At 42.7% G+C, this 21,259-nt stretch overlaps 1 protein-coding gene across 7 annotated transcripts in view; it reads right to left on the bottom strand.

Moving 5' to 3' along the window:
- PRR5 (proline rich 5) overlaps positions 1 to 13,957 on the bottom strand; it is a gene marked incomplete at its 5' end in the record, with an annotated part of 95,158 nt that extends 81,201 nt beyond the window's left edge. For 3 of the 7 annotated variants that reach the window (XM_080577563.1, XM_080577562.1, XM_080577567.1), the window contains one exon: positions 13,506 to 13,957. In XM_080577563.1, the coding sequence (XP_080433689.1) occupies positions 13,506 to 13,780 (275 nt within the window). Of the gene's footprint in view, positions 1 to 13,230; positions 13,298 to 13,505 lie in introns of those variants that run through there. The other 4 variants (XM_080577569.1, XM_080577568.1, XM_080577566.1 and 1 more) reach the window with 2 other exon arrangements.
- Between the last annotated feature and the right edge of the window lie 7,302 nt (positions 13,958 to 21,259).

A 21,259-nucleotide genomic window follows, 5' to 3' on the forward strand; every position in this document is an offset into this window, starting at 1 on the left:
TGAAGAGAGAGAAAAAAAAAAAGAACCTTGATTCACCAACAGAAAAAAATAAGAATTCTTCCACATTCTTCTCCTCTCCATAAAAGCAATGAGCTATCCCAACTACCCAACTGGTTCCCAAAATGGCTAAAGCTTTTCACAACTTTAAAATGGGGAAAGAGAAAGACACCTTCACCCAGATTTATTTTTTTTTTAATTAAATAAATCTTTAATTTTTCACATGTTCCTGAGAGACTCAATCCTTGATTGTCATGGTGTATTCCTACCAAAATTTCCATGACTGTTAACATTTTTACACATGAATGGATGGATGAGTTTGTTTCCAAAGAAAGAGGTACTTCCTACCTGCACAGAGCTCTGTGAACATTGGGAACACGTACCAAAACACGTGGTAAAAAACCTGTACTAAATGAAGCCTCCAAGTATTAGCCTCTCACCAAGAGGAGAGAAAAAGAGATGCTAGAAAACCAAACTTTAGGCATTTCAAAGATGAACGTTTTGCCAACACGTTCATCAGGCTCACAGCAACAGTCCAGTTCAGCCCAAACACAGTTGCTGCACTGGTGTGAAATGGATTTACTGGAAAACATCCATGCTTCTGCTACAACACCATCACACAGTGCAAGCATAACCTCTGGCAGATGCAGGTGAAAGGGCAAAGAAGTCACCAGCTGCAGCAGTCCTCGTGCCCAGGGCAGAGGGAAGAGCACCCACACCAGTACTGTGGCAGCCATCCTCACTTCAGCAGCTTCCATTCACAGCTTAACCTGGTTCTTCTGATTTTGCCTGAGGTGGTTAGGGTGGGCCCATGTGGTCTGTTGGGCAGAGCAGACACGTGAGACTAACTCCTGGCAGGGGACACTATCAAATGGGTGAAAAAAAGGGGGTGTCTCAAAATTGTAACTGGCATCAGTAGGCAACAATATGGGTGGCACCACAGCATCTCTACTGTGCCTAATTTGAGTCATCCAGCAGAGGCCTCCTTGCACCAGCTGAGAATTTTCATCAAGAACACAAACCTACACACCTGAAAGTGACGCTGAGTGCTTACGCCTTTCCACAACCCTTTCGTAAGCAGGAAACAACACCATGTAAACAGCAGGAGTCACTTAATCCTGAACAAATGCTTCTGCAGCAAAAAGTGACACAGCCGGACACCCATGTCGGTTAGTTATTCTCTAGATTCCACAAAAATAAGGGAAACGCTGGAGACCCAGAATCACAATCAGCTGAACAGCAACGCAATTCAGATTCAGATCCCACAGCACAACCCAACCATAAGATCTTACAGCACATGAAACCAAACTTTGAGAGATCTTATGAAAACCCAGCATTACTATAGCAGAAGTTAGGTGATAACCAAAGAAAAGGAAGTCTGGATATCAGGCATACTGGAGCTTGTCAAAAACTGTGTTGGTGGTCAATGTTAGTGGGTAAGTGCTTTAATGATGAATTTAAGCAGAGTCTTTTTTCTCACTGCTCTGCATTTTACGGAGATAATAATCATCTGCCTGGTGTTTATCATAAAGGGAGAGATTTTTGCTAGGGTCACAATATTTACACTGGAGCATCAGTTATTCCACCTGTGTAACAAAGAGAAAAAAGCCAAAAAAAAAGTGAATCGGAAGGGAGCTCCTGAACAGCGACAGCCAGTGTTAGCAGCAGTTACCTTCGCCAAGCAAGGAAGAGGCGCATTTGCCAGGGAGGATCAACGATCTGAAGCTGCCCTCAGCTGCAGTCACTAACCTTTACCAGCGCTATCGCTCAATCTCTGCTGAATTAGCAGCAAGAGCCCTGCTCTACTTTTTCACAGAGAACAATGCTGGAAAGCTGCCAAGGGTTAATGAGCAACGAGAATGATGGGGAAAAACCCCAAAGAACGCAAACCCCAAACTCGAAAGCTGTTCAAGAGACTGCACGAACCTAAGCGTTCCTTCTCAGACCTTGTTCGGGGAAAAAAACCTCTGAGCATCAAGGGCAATTGCACCTCAATAAAAATTAACTACTAGTTAAACATTTTTTCTGCCAAGTTTTATCAAGCAGGCTCCTAAGCATCTACAGAACAGTATAAAAGTAGTTGTATTTAAGAATTTTGAATCATTATTATTTTGCATTCTTCTTAAACTGTGGGGCCCCAGTTAGGAATCAAAAGCTCACTGAGTTAGGTGTTGTGGAAAGGCAGCATAAAAAGGATTATTTAACACAGGCAAAACCAGAAGCATATGTTCTCTCAGGATATATTCTAGGCACAACCATTCATGGGTAACTAAAGCAGCAAAAAGAGTTTCCACATAATCTCATAGCAGCAAGCCAGATGACTCAGAAGCAAAAAGGAAAAATCCTTCCTATTTCCCTTCATTTTCAAATGATGAGGGAGAAGAAAGGCTTTGCCAGATGCCACAAAAGACCAGTGTATCCCATTTGTTTCACACTGAGTCAGCCTCACACTCTGAATGCTGAATACCTCACCAAGACAACGGCAGCGCAGCCCCCCTGAAGAAGGGCAGCCCAGGTCGGCGCTGCTCCATTCCCCATGGGGAATAAATGCAGCACATTCACCCCTCAGCACTCTATTTAAAGACAACTTAAAAATGACTGCCCTGCCTCCAAATTAACTCTGAAACCCAGCAAGTTGAAAGACTACAACTATTATTATATTGCTGCTATAAAATCCTATTTTTTTCCTTCTGCCTGTTTACTACATATCTATATATATATATACATATATACACACACACACCAAGAATGTCCCAGTTTTGCTGGAATATTCCTGGGATGACATTTGGTGGCTCTAATCACTTAATTAAAGGGCAGGGGAAGAAAAATACCTTCTCTCTAAAATGTTAAGAGTTGACACTATAATGATGCTAAAGAAAGTGAAGAAATACACAAACAAAAATAGCCCTCTAAGGTGAAAAAGAAAATTAAAGACAAGGGAATGCTCCCCCCTACAGCTCCCCCCAAATCCATGATTTTTTAATGACTGCCTCCAGCAATCTGCAGGCAGGGCTTCAAGAGATGAAACAATCTGCTGCCTAAAATAAGGCAGTGGGATTTGGCCAGAAGTCTACAGGTTTTGCTGAAGAAAGAAATTCAAGAGCCCTTCTTGCCTTGCCTGATTTACTGTGGTCACAGAGACTTGCAGGTTGGACAGGATCTGACTTTCTATTACAAAAAAAAAAAATAATAAAATCAAACATTGAGAGCAGGGCATAAGCCCTTTTCTTTCACAGTAATTTCTAAATCTTGCAAATCTGGGTCAGGACTGCTTATACATATTTGTTCTGCATTTTTTACCAAATTTGACTTTCACCTTGGGAAAAGATCTCCTAAAAAAGGAGGAGGCCAGAGGTTCGAGGAGAACCCTGAATCGTCCGGTATAATGCGAGATGAACGCAGATACCTTCACGTTCACAGAAAACACAAAATCAAATGTGATGGCAGAGGGCACTGCCTCACAGGAGGGAGAACTGGGAGGTAATTTCCCTTCTGTGCTGTCCCTGCAACCGTCCCTCATACCAAAGCCTTGCTGGGAGAAGGCACGAGGTTGCAGGGAGGAGGCATGAGGTTGCAGCTGCATCGAGCAATGCTGTGCCAAATGAGCATCTTCCACCTGGGCACCAGAAAGCTGCACTGCATTTCACTTAAGGCCACTGAGGTGCAGCAGGGCTGCTGAATCTGTATCCCACCCCAAAGTTATTTCATGCAGAAAGGCTTCAGGAAATATTTCTCTTACATTCCTTCAAGTTTGCCACATTTGCTCTTCCACTTAGTAGAAAATGCCCCCTATGTGGCCCAGCATTCTAATGTGCAAAGTCTCATCTTTTATGCTGTTCCATTCAGTAAAATCAGCCACGGACAAACATATCTCCTGAGACTCACAGGTTTACCGTGGTAATTTACAGCTCTTAAATAGAAGAAATGGAAAAGTCATTGGAGAGGGTGGGGAAGAATGGATGGGAAATAGGACAGTATTCGACTTCAATAGTACTCAACTATCAGTGCTGCAGGTATGAGCTACAGCACAAGACAGTGGTTTTTGCATGGAAATGCCCCAAGGAAAAGGCACACAGTGCTTCCTATGGACACTATTTATACCTGAAAAGCAGTGTGAAATATATCAGTACCTTTAGCTACTGTAATACATGGGCGTTACTCAGCTCCTCAGCACTTGTTCAGACAGATTCTCCACTTAGGTTTCTGACTCGAGTGCTTTCAGATTTCACCCAGCCCCGTAGCACAACAGTGCAAGCCCTGGCTCATCACACCCTGCTCAGCAGCTACAGAGGAAGCCGCCAGCACTGAGACTTGCTTGCAGCAGCGCAGGACTCACCATTCACAGACACCGCCTGCCAGCACCCAAAGCACCACAATCCGTTTGGATTCCTTTTCTGCAGTAAAGTCATCAGTTAGTGACTAAACCAAGTGCTGGTCAGAGAGGGACCTGCATTGCCAGCATGCTCAAGCTATTTTACTTTGCTTTCATGGTAGGAAGATAGGGGCTTTGCTGCAGAACCAGCAAAGCAATGAGGTGTTTTTAAAGCATAAGCAAAGTGATTCTCCCTTAAATAACTTTAAATGTCCCCTATGACTTTGGCCACCCTGGCACCATCCAGACCTTTATTCTAGCACACTACACACTATTCCTCAGAGGTCACAACTGTCTTCAAATTCCACTAAATCCACCATTATTTCCTGTTCTTTAACCTACCAGCTTAATAAATCTGCTCCATTATTGCCTCATTTGCAGAGGCAGGCAGGATACCGTGCAGCACAGCAGATGCAGGAGATTTTATTAAAAACAAAAAGAAAAAAGGGGGAGGGAGGGGAACCTCTGGAATCTCTGAACATGTACGCAGAGCTGCTAGAGCCAGCCAAAAGAGCAGCAATAGTTGCCTAAGGTCCTCCTGTCCCTCCAGAAGCTCTCCTCACCACTGTGGTCATCCTAAACCACAACACACCTATAACCATTATACAGGATCATACAGCAGTAGAGTTGGGTCATGGCCAAAGATCAAACCACAGGTAATCCTGCCCCGGGTTATGGAAATACTGCTTAGTAGCAGACTTGGATAAAAGCCATTTTGAGCTATTCAGGGCTCTCTCAGATGTAACTAGCCATTCTTTGGAAAGCTCAGGTTGGAAGAGTAGGCATCCCAATAAACGTGTCACCTGTTTCATTGCTCTTCACAACAACGCACCGATCCCCGCCTTCCCTAAGAGAGCACAAAGCAAGAAGCATTGAAGGGTATGTCCCTTTATGTACACCACACCTAAGCCACATCCATCGTTCCTAGCACCTGCTGGTGATGAGATTGCCAGAACAGAAGATGTCCATGGTCTGGCTGGACACGCCTCTATGGACAGGAAGAATTGCCAGCCCATACATTTTTTCCATCAGCTGCACCAATACAGCAAAGGCATCATCTAGATATCAGGCTTATCTTTGTGGATTTACATTCCATGCCCATGGCTGCATGGGCCCTGGGGAGGACACACTACAAAATGTGCAGAGGCATGGTGGCTTCTGCTTTAAGAGCAGCAGGTCAACCTTCATGCTTAGCCTGCTACAGACCACACATCTGTGTGTACATCTACACATGTATGTGTACAGGACAGTCCATACTGAAAACCAAAGGAAAAACAAGCAATATTTAGAAAAGAACCCGGGTTCAGCTAGCTGCTCTCTGACACCCCTAAGCTCTGCCTCAAACTCAAACACCTAGAAAATCACGCCCCCCTGACTCAAGTCTTCAAAGGGTACGGAGTGCTCCACGTAGGTGCTCCACTTTACAAAGCAATGATTTCTAATTTCAATAGGCTTTTATTATTCTTGCCATTACAGATGTTAGGGCCAACAAGAAACATCCCTAGTTTGAACATTTGTGTGGGAAACAGAACATCCTTTTTCACAGGACTATGCGGTAATAGAATATCCTTATTTTTAGCAGTGATTTTCTTCTCCTGTTGTTTAACACTGAACAGAGAAACTGTTGCAACAAGCAAGCACACAAGAACAACAACAGGACAGACACACTTTGCCTAAGCATTCATCATCCCTTTTGCTTGAATGAGAGGAAAAGCAAGGCAAAGAGAGAATGTGGGGAAAAGCACTGCATTTCTGCCTAAGCACACTGATGAAATATAGACTTTATAAACCCTAATTCTCTGCAGCATTCAACATCCACAGGGCACAAGGCTTGTTTTTGCAACAGTGGTGCTCAGTTTTAAATTGTTGCCCCAAAGCTGGATATTTACTCTCTAGGATATCTAAATACTGCTAAAGTGTCAGCTGAGAATTGGTTTTGTGTTTGTATCCTGACTAATACAGGGTGGTCCTAGGTACTGAACCCAGGGGTTTAAAGGCACAATAATGATAATAAAACCAAATAAACAGTAGCTACAAAAGCAGATAAACAGCGGTCTGGAACTACTTGTTAAATAAGCATGACTAAGACTTTCAGAATTAGCACCTACAGGGCTCCCTGTATGCTACAAAATAATTATGAGGGACAGGATTAAAAATGTGAATGATCAAGAAACCTTCACAGGAATTGAAGGAGGACCCCAATGTATTCTGGGGGAGATAGCAGCTCTGCAATTCAGTTGCATCTCTCATTAAACATTGTTAGAAACTCCATGAGAGGGAAATAAAGTTAACTGCATTTAAATCAGATAATAGATATTCTTTTGGATACTCTTCTCCCAGCAAAAAGAGTAAAAAGGAACAATGCCAGTAGCCAGTGTTAAAAACTTGACCCTAAAAAGAGCAAAAGAAAGGTATTTTCTACATATGATTACACTAGCATAAACCTTGCATCTTCTTCTTGGCTGGCGCCAGTCTTCAAATTGTATCTTCCAGTAAACTTTGAGAAATCCGTGATAGCTGTAACAAGGTGTATGCAGTGCTGTAGATAGGAAAAAATATCTTATGACCTCCTTTAATACTTTCCGGTCTCTCTGTATAACCGCAGACAATTCTGGTAGTCATACAAGCACACACTTGAGCTCGAGTGTCCCCAGGAAAATGCTTAATAGTGACAAATAAACAAAAGTCATGCAGAATAAAAAATAATAATAATAAAAACTGATGCTGGAATTGCACGTTACAGAATTAATTTGAGAAGCATGCTGTAATGCCAAATTTGATCCATGCAAGCAAATCTCACACACTTGAGCCAACCTCTGGCTTCTTATCCGAACTTTCCAAACATTTCAGTTATACAAAACTGTCTTGGACATTTTATGAGAACATACTTACTCTCAAAGTTTCCAACATTTCCTATCTTCAGGGATGCCAGAATTACCACAAGAATGTCTTTTTCCCGGCACTTTGCATAGGACAGATTCAAGACTCACTGATAGGACACAGCGAAGGATAATTTATACCAGGAATGATGCTTTATTTAGGAGTACAGGTTTTGTTATACCAAGCCAACCTAGTCATCCATTTAGTCTGATAATCCACTGCCAGTGGCCTCTGCTGAGTCCTCCACAGGAAACTTAAAAAAAAGTCACAGTGGTCTTTGACAAATGCTGAATTCTGATAATGCACTCCTGCACAATCACAAAACCATGCTAACAACAAGTGGTAGCAGCCAAAAGCGAATCGAGACTCTCCATATGTAATCATTAAAGCCTGTACTTTAATAACAAATAAAACCAAGGTGCACCTATAAAGCAATGCAGACAGCAGTGGGTGTTCCTCTTCCAATTGCATATTAAATTAATTTATTTACTGGAATCAGTGAAAATCACCACATTCAACCAGATGCTGGTATTTCTCTAGATCAGGGTACAAGGAGTTAATCAAATAAAGAGAAGTCACCTCCTATGTTTTCTGGAGGGAGCCTCGAAAGGATATGAATACAGTGGTAAAGAAAACAACCAGCAGTACTGGCTTATGGGGGGTTGGATGAGCACATTCAAGCTGAATTAATGCATTTTCTAGAAGAATGTTTAATTTTGCTAAGCCTCCTGATTTCCTTTGAAACCAAGACAAGAAACAAAACTATGAAAATTGTTACTTTCTACTTTAAACAGACAATGCAGGAAGCAAAAACCTGGTTCTAAGTCACTCGATGAGGAAATTTTGGGGCTCAAGTTTTACTTAATTAAAGGAGGGTCATCTGTAAGCCAGTGTTGTAAATGTTTGCCATTTTTTTCCCCTGCTGGCACTCCAATAAACCATTCATGCTAAAGAAAGGCAAACAATCACCAATTATTAAAGCAGCCACTATGAATCAGAATAAAAATATTGCTTCCTATCTAGCAGCAACATACCATCCTGGAGCATTTATTACTCCACCTGTTCTGCAGTAAGAGCATATCTAATTTATACAAAGCCTGGTCTATTCCAGGATATGACAAGAAATTCATAGGAGGAAAGATTACATGTTAAGACATCAAACCACCCGAGAGAGGCACATTATCGTCCCAGCTGGTCGTTCAGTTGTCCCTTTAATTAGACATTTCATGAACAGACCCACCTTGTATCTGAAAAGAGGAACGGGAAAATAACCACTGCTATACAGCAATGCCACTAAACTGATTAGCTTTATGTTCAAAATCACAATCCCTTCATATTCTTGGAACCATGTTCTAAACAATACCTCAATCCCAAATAAACTGATTAAATTCAAACCAGCAAACGTACAATCTTGGACTGAAAAAATCCTGGCATTCGTCCAAAGCAGCCATCCCTCCCCTGGCTGCAGTGTGTTTCGGATCATGGCCCTCAGCCCATCTAATCTGTTTGTGCATTGCCCAAGATTTCAGAATGCACACTCCTTTGAAGTTACTTTGCACATTTCAGCAAGCGCGCAATGTTGTGTCTATTACAGGACTCAGCAAAGGAAGAGATAACTATATTCCCATAATATGCTTTTCTTTTTTTTTTTTTTGTAGCTAATGGTTGGAACTTAGAGCAGGAAAATGCCCGAAGTCCGTTACTTTCCAGATTTTCCTCAAGGTAATATAACATGGATCCAAGAACACAAAATAGCAGAGTCAATGTAAACCAATGAATATTTCTAGTCCGAGCTGCTGTGCTCACCACAGGAAAGTGTCTTCCATCACTTCCCTCCTCCCTTGCCATGTGACCAAAAAGGCATAGCATATGTTATAGCATTTGTTTTACAGAATAATGGCATGCATTTCAGCTGCCAACAAGACACATGTTCATGTATTTCCTGGACCACAGGTTCCTATAAGCTAAAGATGGAATGAGATCTATTAATTCACCCAACCCATCTCCTTCCCTACAGGCACTAACCCAAGCTCACAGAGAGTGACCCTGTCCCTTTTGGTAGGCAACTCTGGGGAGTTCAGAAGTTGACTCCAAGCAGTGGAGCTGGTCTGTTAACTAAGAAACCGTGTTTCTGAAGTCCCCATCCCAATCCCCAGGAACAGCTCAGCCAGGGCAGATGTGATACGGATCTGCTAGCCCTGCAGGACATCCTCCAGGGTTCTCCAGGAGCTGTTAAAAAACAACCAACAGTGCTATCAGCATTTTCCATGATAGATTATTCAGCATCATTCCAACAAGAAGCTTTTCTGATGCTCAAGTTCCATTTTCATCTGCAGCCCATCAAGTCTCGTTACACACCCCTGCAAAAGCTTAAGTGATTCTCTCTCAAGTAGCTGCACCTAAAATTGTCGCTATCATTGCTTCAACTCAGTCATCTCTTTGACAATCTACACACACTAAGCATTTCGTCATAATCAGCCCCTTCGATCTCCTAATTAGCTCTTTCCCTCCCCTCTCAAACTTTCAAAAGGCCCAGGGAGCCTTCTGAATTATTACTTAACCCAGGGAGCCAGACGCAGCCACAGCGCACACATGAAGTCTATTGCTCTTCCGTTTGCAACCAGGACATCGCGGACAACGGCACTGCCTTATCTCACTTCTAACAGCCATGTCTGGTTACAGACCCTCGATTCGTTTCAGCCCTGTCACTTTCAGTGTGTCCTTTCACATCCACTGCTCACACTAGCCTACCGTTCATCTGACTGTCCTACTTCCACCCCGCAGTCCCTTCAGATGGTTCTGCACTGCTGGTCAGCCCACAACGCAGGAAGGTTCATTGCCACTAACTGCAGACACTGAAATTTTACACGTGAAAAGGTAACACACTGAGCTCTTCTGATGTCTTTCATGTTCTTTCCTTGGTTGTCATCAAGGTGGTATCTGCATCACACCAGAAGAGAGCATAAATATATTTTATTCTCATACATCAAGTGTCCCAGAAGAGCTGCTGCTTTGTCTGCTTGCACCAGCAGCATACAGGGTACGTGTGACAATACCCATAATCTCTTTGTTCAACACTGCACCCCAAACTGCTCCTCAGCCTCTCAAGCAGATTGAATTTCAGCCTGAGCAACACAAAGGCGTATATTGTGGCTAGCTGATGGGCAGGAAGGGATTTTGGTTTTACAGTTCCTGTGAGCCTTCCAGTAGTCACAGGGTAAGATTACAGAATGTAAACATCTTTGAAGTGAAAATAGCTTGGAATAAAATGGATGTCTCTTTTTTTCCCCACACCTTTGTTTCAGATCTGTAATAACTACAAGTAACAGTCTTAAACTCAATTGTCTAAGCAAGGGAATTCCCAGAATCATTATATGGCATTTTCTGATTTAGCTGTCACGTTTCATTTAGCATTCTGCACTGGTCCTACAGTTTGGCTTGCCTGAAAATTTTAAATACAAATGTATTTGCAGGGTGGCGTGAAAGAACACCATCAGAATTTTACCTCACACCACAGCTCCTCACTCAGCTCCCTTCTCCCCTCTCCCATATACATGGATCTTGCAACTACTGAAAAAAACACTTGAACAGAAAAATCTTTACCTATTTTTTCCCCCCTATTGAAAGACTTTCACTGACCTTTCTGCTGAAACAGATCTAAACCACTGTTTAAACAATTCTTTAAAATCGCCAACAACTTGAAACGTAGAAATCTTGAACATGCAAGTGATGTCTACAACAGCAATGAATAACAACACTTAATTCAAATAATCCTTATATGGTACTTCCCATCTTCAAAGGGCTAGATACACACTAGATAATTAATCACTTTTTTCCCCACCCAAATTCACCATTCTTGTCCTAAGAAACTATAGGGAAAGCAAACAGCACCAAGAAGACATGCTTCTGGACAAGCATTTGTCATTTCCTCTCTTCTCCTGGACCACAGACGTAGCCAGCTGATTACCAGCTCTCATAATTCAACAGTTCCTTCAGACACTGTGGCCAGGGCTATAGGAAAGGCAAATTTTCCATTGATCTTACTATGAAGACATTTTTCTAGCAGTAGTACTAAAGCACTTAAACCCATTAGATGATCAGAACCAGACCGAATCGCTCTCCTTCTGGAGCAGGGATGCTCCTTCCCACAAACAGGACCAACCTAGGCAAAAGCTGAACGCAGCTCAGCTGTCTGCGCAGAGGTATGTGAGATCAGAACATGCTCCAGAAATTATAATGCCACTATTGTGCAGCAAAAATGCTCTGATTTTCCCTTTGGCAAACAGCTTTTTGCTTTGCATTAGTGGTTTATTAACAAATGCACGTGCAAGAATGATGCTTTAAAGGAAAACAAAGAAATAGGCCAAAGTGTTAGCTGGCACAAATTGTTAGAGCTGCCAAATCTGGACCAATCTACCTTGTTTCAGCTAATACCCACTACAACGTTTAACTCTGTTGTTGAAACAGGAAATGTTATTTTTAGCCATTACCTATTATTTTTGTGCAAAGAGTAATTGCCACTTACAGTTCTGTTACAGATCTTGCATTTTATCACGTGTGTTTATGGAGTTGTTCATTAATCCTGCTGGCTTTTACACACACACACAAAAAAAAATTGCTGGCTCACTTTATTGTGGCTACATTTTACAACTAATTCTATCTGCCATAAAAATTGAAAGACAATGCCTCTAGAACAGAAGTTGGGGAAGGAGGGAAGTGACTGTAACTGTAAGGATCAGGTTTTCTTTGAACTGCTCAGGGCTTGATTTTCTGAAATGCTGAAGACTCAGAACTTGACCTGCACTACTGGCTTATACAGAAAGGTTTCCATCAAGGTCTCCCACAGAACTTTGGATGCGAAAATTTGAGAACTAAAAAGAAAGTACTGAAAATCTAGCAGTTTTCTCTGGAGCCTAAACACAAACCTAAGATGTTAAAAATCCAGCTCTGTCTTGGGCAATGAGTTCTTTTGGAAATTCCTCTTACGCTGTCTGCTTTGTAGTATCTGTTTATTGCATATCCACTGAGAAGACATCTTAATTCCCTATTCCTTTCAGAGTTTTCCCCTAATTATGTTATTAATAAGAAAGATGAAGCACTAAGTCATTCTACCAATGGTGTGTATTATAAATATAAAATCCCTGTCAACATATATTTCACTGTAACATATTAATAGACTACCACAGGAAAGAAAAAAAAAACAACCACCAACAACTGGGGTTGTTCAAACAAAGCATTCACTTGACTCCCTGAACTAAGTTTCAGATGCACTATTCTTTGGTTATGGTAGAAGTTATGAACAAGGGATAGCTTTGCAAGGCAGCACCACAGTCCTAAATCCACCTATCTGCTAGATGTCAAGTGTGTCTTATTCTATAGCTGGCCTATACTGTACTACTTCTCTTATTCAAACAGTAAGGAAGCTGCCTCATCATCACCTAAGACTCCCTTCTTCCCTTAAGAAACTCATCTGTGCATGAGACTTAGTGAGACAGAAAAATGAAAGCCATTTATTTCAAAGGAAGCATCGAAATTTAGTTTTAGACTTATCTTTTGATAATTAATCACCACACTGATAGATGCAGAAACTGATTATTTCCTGTGATTTAAAATGAAATGCTTAAAAGCACACTGGCTGGAAATCAGAAGCAGTAGAAAAGCTAAATCATTTCCTCACTCCTTTTTCTCAGGCTGCCTGCTCTTGTTGCCTCCACAGTATTAAAAGGCTGGTGTGCATCCAACTTAATGCATTCCCGGGGAAAATGAAGACACTGGACCTTTAACGATGCTCACCCGATCAGCAGTGACCGCGCACGACACACACACACGGCTGCTGAGATGCAGCAGTGACCAAAGATCATCACCCACTACACGATGGAAACACGCACAACTGCTCTGCAATTGACAAATAAAAGAATAAATAATTCTGCAATAAATAAATGGGTAAGTAAGTAAATCCTATATGAGCACATGGAGCTTACTTGCATGAATAAGGCTTCCAGCAGCCGACCCGCAGTATCCCGGTGCCCCCAGCAGCTATTCCGGACCCTACAAGAAAGGGGATGACCGCCCACACGCCGACGCCGACCCCGCAGCGACGCCTACCCAGCCCCAGCCCCAGCCCCAGCCCCAGCCCCAGCCCCAGCCCCAGCCCCAGCCCCAGCCCCAGCCCCAGCCCCAGCCCCCCCGCTGCCCCTCCCGTCCCAAGCGGCCCCGAACAAAGCCGGGGGCCCCCGGCCGGCCGGCCGCCACTCACCTCCCAGAGTCGAGGGGAGCTCCCACGCTCGACCCCGGCCCTCTGCCGGCCCCCGCTCCCAGCGCGGAGGGGCCGTGCCGCACAATGCGAGGCCGCGGGGGCGGAGCGGGGCGGGGAGAGGCGCGGCGGCAGCTGGGTGAAGGGGGTTGGCGAATAAAATAAAATAATAAAATAAAATAAAAATATAAACTGTAAAGTAAAATGTAAAGTAAAATAGCGCAGCCCCCTCTCCCTGAGCCCCGCTGTGCCCGCGCAGGCCCGCCCGGGCGCCCCATAGCCTCGCGGGTGGGGCCTTGCAGCCCGGCCCGCTGAGGGGCCGCAGGGCCCTGGGCCAAAAGGTGCGGCTTCACAGAGGGGAGTTTTGATGAGTTAATGGAGCCAGAGCTTAAATCCGCAGGGATTTAAACCAAGGCAGGTTTTATACAGGTCAATTCCACCGCATCTCTTTCGCAGCACCTTGGGCTGTTTCCCACCTGCTTCGGCAGAGTTGGGCAAGGGAGCAGCCGTGCCAAGGAGTGGGCACACGTCTGGGTATTTCTGCTCACAGCATCCCACCACTGTCCCACCGGCACCAAAACCCGCAGTCTTCTGGTCTCTGGAGGGGCTGCTTACTATTTTTCTGCCCAGTTTGGTGGCAGCTGGGCAGCAGTGAGGGAGCATGTGGAACGGATCCAGTGTTTGTTCAGAGTACACCTTGTACAGTAACAGGGTATGAGGGAAACTAAGCATTAAAACACAGAAGGGCTCCTCGATTTGCAATGTTCAGGTCAAATTATGCACCTGAAGCAATTAATAAATTGCACAGTTGCCTGTTTCCTGTCTTCTCTGCAGTCAACAGGAGCACATGGGTTGTCACTGGGTATTTATACCTTCAGAAATCATGATGTTTCACTGCTCAATCACAAGACTCACAACTCCATGACAAAGTAGTGCAAGAATCACAAAACATATACAATGATATTCCTGTGGTTTCTCATCAGCTTAACTGACCACATAAACCTGGAGAAGATAACATTGTCCATCTAAACCTGAGGCAAAAGAATGAAGGGAGTGTCCCTGACTGGAAAGAAGAGTTAATCTGAGGATCATGGGGCAGTTTTCTCCCCAGATCACGCATATTTTCTTCAATACCATGGACTTTTTTTCATACAGTAGGGTCTCTAGGGCAAAATAAAACCCTTGGAAGAGATGTTTTCATATGTGCTTTTTAAGTTCTCTCAATTTTAGAAATCTAAACGAAATGATAAAAAAAAAAAAAAGCAATTAATGAACACGCAAAGGAACCTGAGCCGGGTCTTTGACCCAGAAGTTTTCACAGAATCACAATTAACCAACTCTGGTTTTCTTGGTAGAAACTGGTATCCGAAATTGTTCTCAGAAGTCTCAAATACATTTGCTTGTTTTGCAAAGCAAAAATGTACAATTTGCATTATCTCTAGAAAGTTTAGCTAAAAAAAAAAAAGTGTATGTCCTATCAAGTATGAGAAGGAGAGAATTGGTGCTTAGAGCTGACTTTGGTGATGGCTAGGCCCCAGGATCGTACCCAAATCTAAACAGAACAACCTGTCTGTACCCCTCCACAGCCCAACTGACTTCCATCAATACTGCACAGGCACAAAAACTCTTCTGTTAGGAACCTCTTGCAGGATCAGAGCCTTATTTTGTAGTATTAGTTTTTATTGACTCCTGGCTAGGTGGAATATCATTCATTGGAAATGGTCAAACAAAGCATGCCCAGGAAAGCAGAAGAAGCTAACTCAACAGACAGCTAAGCTTATCCCTGCTCCCCATGTGCCACATCCTCCTTTCCCAGAGCCAGCCTCATGTTCCCACCTGAAAACACGCTTCCAGCAAGACAGGAGTCTGGGATTTTCTCTGCCCGAGGGATTTTGCTGCTCAGTGCAGATCATCTGCCAGACAAGGTAAACATTCCTCACAAGGAGGTGCTAGGTCTTGGGAGCTATCCCACTGATAGCGCCTGGTCTGACTTCCATCCCTTTCCATTTTCCTGCACCAGGTGATCAAAGGGAGCAGAGGCATAACAAGCAAAACAGCTGAGACATGGAGAGAAACAGCAGCAGCTTTTACCCTGGATCATCAGCTCCATGATCTGCCTTTCCCTCCCTTGGGTGCAGCTGCCAAGGAGACTTGATTAAGTGGCAAAACTCAGCTGGAAGGAGCAGGGCTGCTTTCGCCCACAACGTTACTCACCAGGCCAGCCCAAGTGGCAGCAGTAAAGGCAGCAGGAGCCACGCTTGCAGCCTGCATCAGCTGTGCTCAGGCAGGTTCCAAGACGGCACTGCAAGAAACATGGTCATCCGCGTGCTATAGGAGACTGCTTGTGCTCACGTCCTCAGGCTGCCAAAGAGACAGGAGATCAGTGAAGTTAATTTTAAGCCAACATTTCCTGGTGCCTCATATGCTGAAGTGGCACTTTTTTTTAGATGTCTCAGCTATGGCAGCAGAAAGAATATGTAGGGCTTTTGGAAATGTAGGGTGTTAGCTGTTAGCATTCTTTTTGTGCCCTCAGTGGTTCACAATCATCAAAACAAGGACAAAACTATTGCCTTCCAAAGTAAAAGCTGCACGATAAAAGTTGTGGATGGAAGGAAATTTGCACTAGAACAAGCACAGGAAACCACAGAGCTGCAGAAAGGATGAGTTAATGGAAAAAGGTTGATGTCCTGATACTGGGTAAGAGCTGTGGAAAACTACCAGCTCAGATTGTCAAGGAGTGTAACTGCCAGCATGTGTCCTCAGTTAAGCTGTAGCATGCCAGGCAGCTTCATTCCACAGGTATTACTGGAGGCAGAAATTTCTTTCATCTGCAAGAACAATAATACCTCTCCAATCAGGCATTTTTTTTAACAGTTAAGTGAGAGCACATAGGAAAGGTTAGTTTTCACCAGCTGGTTAAAAAGCAAGGTCAGAATTACTTTACTTCCCAGAGTTACAGGTTTTGCGTGCACACTTGTTTTACAGGTCCCTACTGCTGAATCTCCTCAGATTACAAGTGATCATTGTAGATCTGAGGATGGGAAGCTCAGCAGAAGTGAAGATGAACCATAAACACAATGCTTGAAATGTGGCTTGTAGCAAAAAGGTACAGGGCAGACAGTGGAAAAGGCAACCAAGGCTTGAGTAGATGATTAAATAACTTTCTCAGCTATGGGGCAACTGGGATAAAGACCTTTAACTTCTGATCCTTGATTTAGCCACAGAACTTTGGCTTCCTTCTCCACTTAAGTGGCTCAGAAGTAGGATGCCTGTATCACAGGCATGCCTTCTTCCTACACCCCCTGTCTCGCTGCAAAGTAATTACCCCCCTATATAACTAAGCATAAGAAGCCTTTTCTTTGTTTCTTGGCTAGAGAAATTGCTCATTGTAGATGTCTTTTTCATCTGAAGAGGAAAGATCTTCTGATTAAGAAAGTCCCCAGGCAACTGTATCTTACCTTTCTTATGAGCTTGTTAGTTTTTGCTATCAGCCTAGGATGAAGTGAGTATTCAGGAATGGAGTGGAATCTGATTTATAACATAAGGGATAAAAATTTGTTTTTCTGTAGCCTTTTATCCAAGAATACCAAATACTTCACTAACATTAATTACCACTCTCAAAGCATTCTGTTGAGACACTGATAGCTATTTCTTAAATTTCTATTTTATTAGCAGGTATGAGTTGCTGAAGGGCACATAACAAATCAGCAACGTACACTGACATGCATCTTAGACATCCTGCATCCCTTCTCACATTGTGTCTCGGTGGTCCAGGAACTTTCCAACCTCAACTGATGCCTCAAGTGATAAGTTAAAATGTAAGCACTGCAGTGACTCTTTACATGAAGATGGCTGCTATCAAGCATTCAGCAAACAGAAAACAGATTTGAACACTAGAACCATTTTTTATTTTGGAGTTGTTTGGCCGATACTGGGGGATACATGACATAAAACAGATGTTTTGACTTAGTTTGCAGAGAAGGGAACTGCTGTTTAGCCAACACTACAAAAACCAGCATCTTTAATGATGCAGTTCAGTGTTACGTCACCCCTAAGCGCAATTATTGGTAACAGTACTGTAGTAGCATGCAGAGATGCCAGCTGGGGTCACTGCTCTTTTCATGCTTCACATTGCTCAAACCCACAGCTGAAGTTTAGCCAGAGCCTACCATCCTGAACCTACCATCCCACAGACAAGATGGCTACAACCACAGAGGGGACCATCCTCCTACCTGTTTTTATCTCATCTTGTAAACCAACCAGGACTGGGTATGGCAGGAATTCTCAAATGAAGCTTTCATTAGGAAAAGACACTCAAAGCTAGACAAATTTCTGACCTATCCTGGTCAACAGATCCTGGGACTTTCTCAGCCATGCTGAGTGCCTCATGACTTCCTCAAAGCAGAACAGCTCTAACAGGGGACACTAAGAAAAGCTTTGAATCTTAAGAAACATTGCAGGAAATAAATACTATTTCTGCACTGATTTGCTCTGGGTACTGCAGGGACTGTTGCAGGTGTTTCCTTGATGTAATGCTCCTGCCCTTCTGAGCCAATAGCACACTTTGGTCCAGGGAGCTGGGTTACAGCACTTCTCTGGCCATCCTTTTCAAGGTCCTAGGGGACCACTGAGTTGTGACCACTGTTCATTTCACCACTAGATCTGTTTCAAAAGATCCTTCCATTCCTCCCACACCCAAGATACCATATGGCATGGCTGACTTGCTACTAAGCAGTTGCCAGACTCCATGGCAGCACTGACTGCATTTCCCCCACTGCAAAAGTTATTCTCATACCTTATGAGGTCATTAAAGCTCGTCAAGTGCTGAGGGTCTTTCTCAAAGAAGAGATGGAACATAATTATGATTAATTTTCTCAGAACAATGAGATTCTGAAGTGTGTAATAACAGACTTTGTAAGGAAAATATTTGGCTAAAAACCCACATGTATCACTCAGCAATTGGAGGTTCTTGTGAAAATATGTTCATTTTAATATGTCTCATTTCGTATTTTTTTTCAGTTTATATTGCACTGCTGGGGCTTTTCTTTAAGAAAGGCTGTTTTCTTCTTGAAGAACTGTTTTTAATACCCTGAAGAACAAACTCACAGTAGTCCGATGTAACAGATTTTAAATATTAATACTGGCAGACTAGTAATGCTGTAGGGAGTAATAAGATCTCTCCTTTAAAATCTGTATAACAAAATGACTTTATACATAACAAGTAATAAAATAATAACTTATACATATTTTCTCCCTTATACACACTGTTGCAACAGTTCTTTCAAAGAAGGTTACTACTACCATGAAAAGATTTGAAATTTCTGTAGTACTCACACAGTATAACCTGTCTTTGTACAGCCACTGCTGTTTCCAAATAAATGTTTGATTTCTTTAATGTATCCAGGTGCGTTGCTTGCATAATGACTGAATGCCCTGGACAGTTTAAATCAGCTCCATTTCATTTATCATTTCTCTAACACTTGTTTGCAGTAGGACTCATGGCTGACCTTTCTCGACAAATACAAGTGAACTCAAATCTCACATGCAGGGGTTACAAATTTCTTGAGTTTAAACTGCTGGTCTCTACTGGCTACATAAGGAAATAGGATGTCATTGCAGACACCATACAGCTCTCTTTGGGAAAGAGGAGCAACAGAGGCAGACAAAATTCTAGTTATTCATGAGTCTAATTTTCTTTGGGAATGACTGAAGACTGTGGGAATCATAAATTATGATTATAGTATATTACATATTTGGTATGATCATATTATATCATATAACGTCATATCAAAGTGACAATAGGTAGTTTGCTACTCAGCAAGATCCAAGGTCTCAAAGTTCTGTATTTTCGAAACATCAAGAGGCATATCCATGTGGATATATAGGTGCAAAGTTGGGTAAGTAACAATCCTGCTTAAGGACATATTTTCTATCACAAGCAAGTCTGGTTCCTGTTCACAAGATCCTGGTATTTCTTAAGAATGGCTTTGTGGGAGAGGAAAAAAAAAAAAAAGATCTACCAAGAAATATCCTTGATCATGGAGCAACTCATGGTCATTTAGGAGTTTCTCATTGATACCTTGAAGAGGGACAATTCAAGGAAGTTCGAGAGAGAAAAGCACTTATCAACATGGAAAAATTAATGACCTATGCAAATAATTGAAAGAAAAGCTTGTATACCACCAGAATGATAAACACTGCCTGTGTAATTCATCTCCTTTGGAGAACATCTGCTCTGATAGGGTTATTATCAGGTGGCCAAAACAGACAGGTACATGTATAACACTTTCTGCTTCTGCCTAATCTGAGGTTTTCAGTCTTTCTAGCTGCCAAACACAAGCCCACTTGGCAATACAGTGCCTTTTTCATTTGCACATTTTGGTGGATCCAAAAAAATCAAAGACATCAAGGAGTCCACAAATCAGTGTGGAAAATCATTGATTTAAAAGTTTGTCTCAGGAGCAGACAAAGTCCATTGTATGGAATATTAAGCTTTCAGAAGAAAAACAGTGTAGAAGAGCATACTAGGAGCAAGTCATGGATGAGCAAGGTGTGTGGAAACAGTAGTATGGTATTTGTTGGCTCCTACCTGCTTAGACAGTGGAAAATTTGTGTACTCCTAAGGAATACATCATTCCTACCACAGAAAAAGCATTAACTGCCATTCACAAAAAGGCAAGACGTGTTCCAAAAAATGTTAGATGTTATCTATGCCACATGCTGCAGTTTCTACTCTAATAAATACCTTTGTTTAATGAATAATATGTAGGGGAAGATTCCATGATGTAGAAGACTGGTTAGACCAGCCACAAAGCCACTGAAGAGTTTCAGAGTGATATTGCATAACATCATCCGAGTTCAGCTACACAATGATGATGCATTTCTTTTTTTTTTTTTTTTCTGTAGAAGTTACCTATTTTCCTTTTACCATGCTTCTTTCTCACATTGGCAGTATGGACTTCATATACACTACTGGATACTGGACAGAAAAGGGCTTCCGTGTTCTCTCAAAACAATTATCCTCTGCCTTTGCAAAAGCTTAAGACCAGTGTCTCAACCCAGAGAGGCAGAAGGGAGGCCTGGAGCACGAGTGACTTAGGGAGTATCTTGTTGATGCTGGGCCAGATGTTCTGCAGAGGTGAAGTCTCATAGATCTAATGACTTTTAAAGAAGCAGGGGAGGATGTGCCTCTGCCTGGGCTCATGGCAGTTTCAGCCCATACAGAGCTGAGGAAAAGGGAAGTAAGAACAGAGCTACTGAACTAACATTAGGAGAGGTTTGGTGAATGTGATCCTGCCTCACAGGGTTTAGAGTCACTTGTGAGTGTCAGAGCAGAAACATAGCCAATGCCTCTGCCCAGGGCATCATGACAGCAGTGCACCTGATGACCAAAGTCAGAGAAAAGAAGTGCCCATCTCTCCTCTTCAGATCATCTTCCAGCAGCCTCAACCCAGAGCAAGACCACCAATGTGCAGAGTATGGTATACGGTACAAGACAGTTACTGCCCTAAAGGCTGACAGCTGAACAGAGACAGGCAAAAAGAGACATACAGGGAGGTATTATTTTTTCTATCACACACTGTTCATCTGACCACTAATCCAAGCGTCCCCTTCTACCTAGGGCACACGAAAGCATAAACTATCCTCAGAGTGTTGCAAAATTTGGAGATGCTTTTTGGAGCAGCACATATTCAATATTACAAATGTACAATGCTGTGAACAAGAGCTTGAGAAGTGGATCCACATGAGCCTAAGGA

Source organism: Anser brachyrhynchus (genome assembly GCF_964034855.1).
Source record: "Anser brachyrhynchus genome assembly, chromosome: 1".
Lineage (NCBI taxonomy): Eukaryota > Metazoa > Chordata > Aves > Anseriformes > Anatidae > Anser > Anser brachyrhynchus.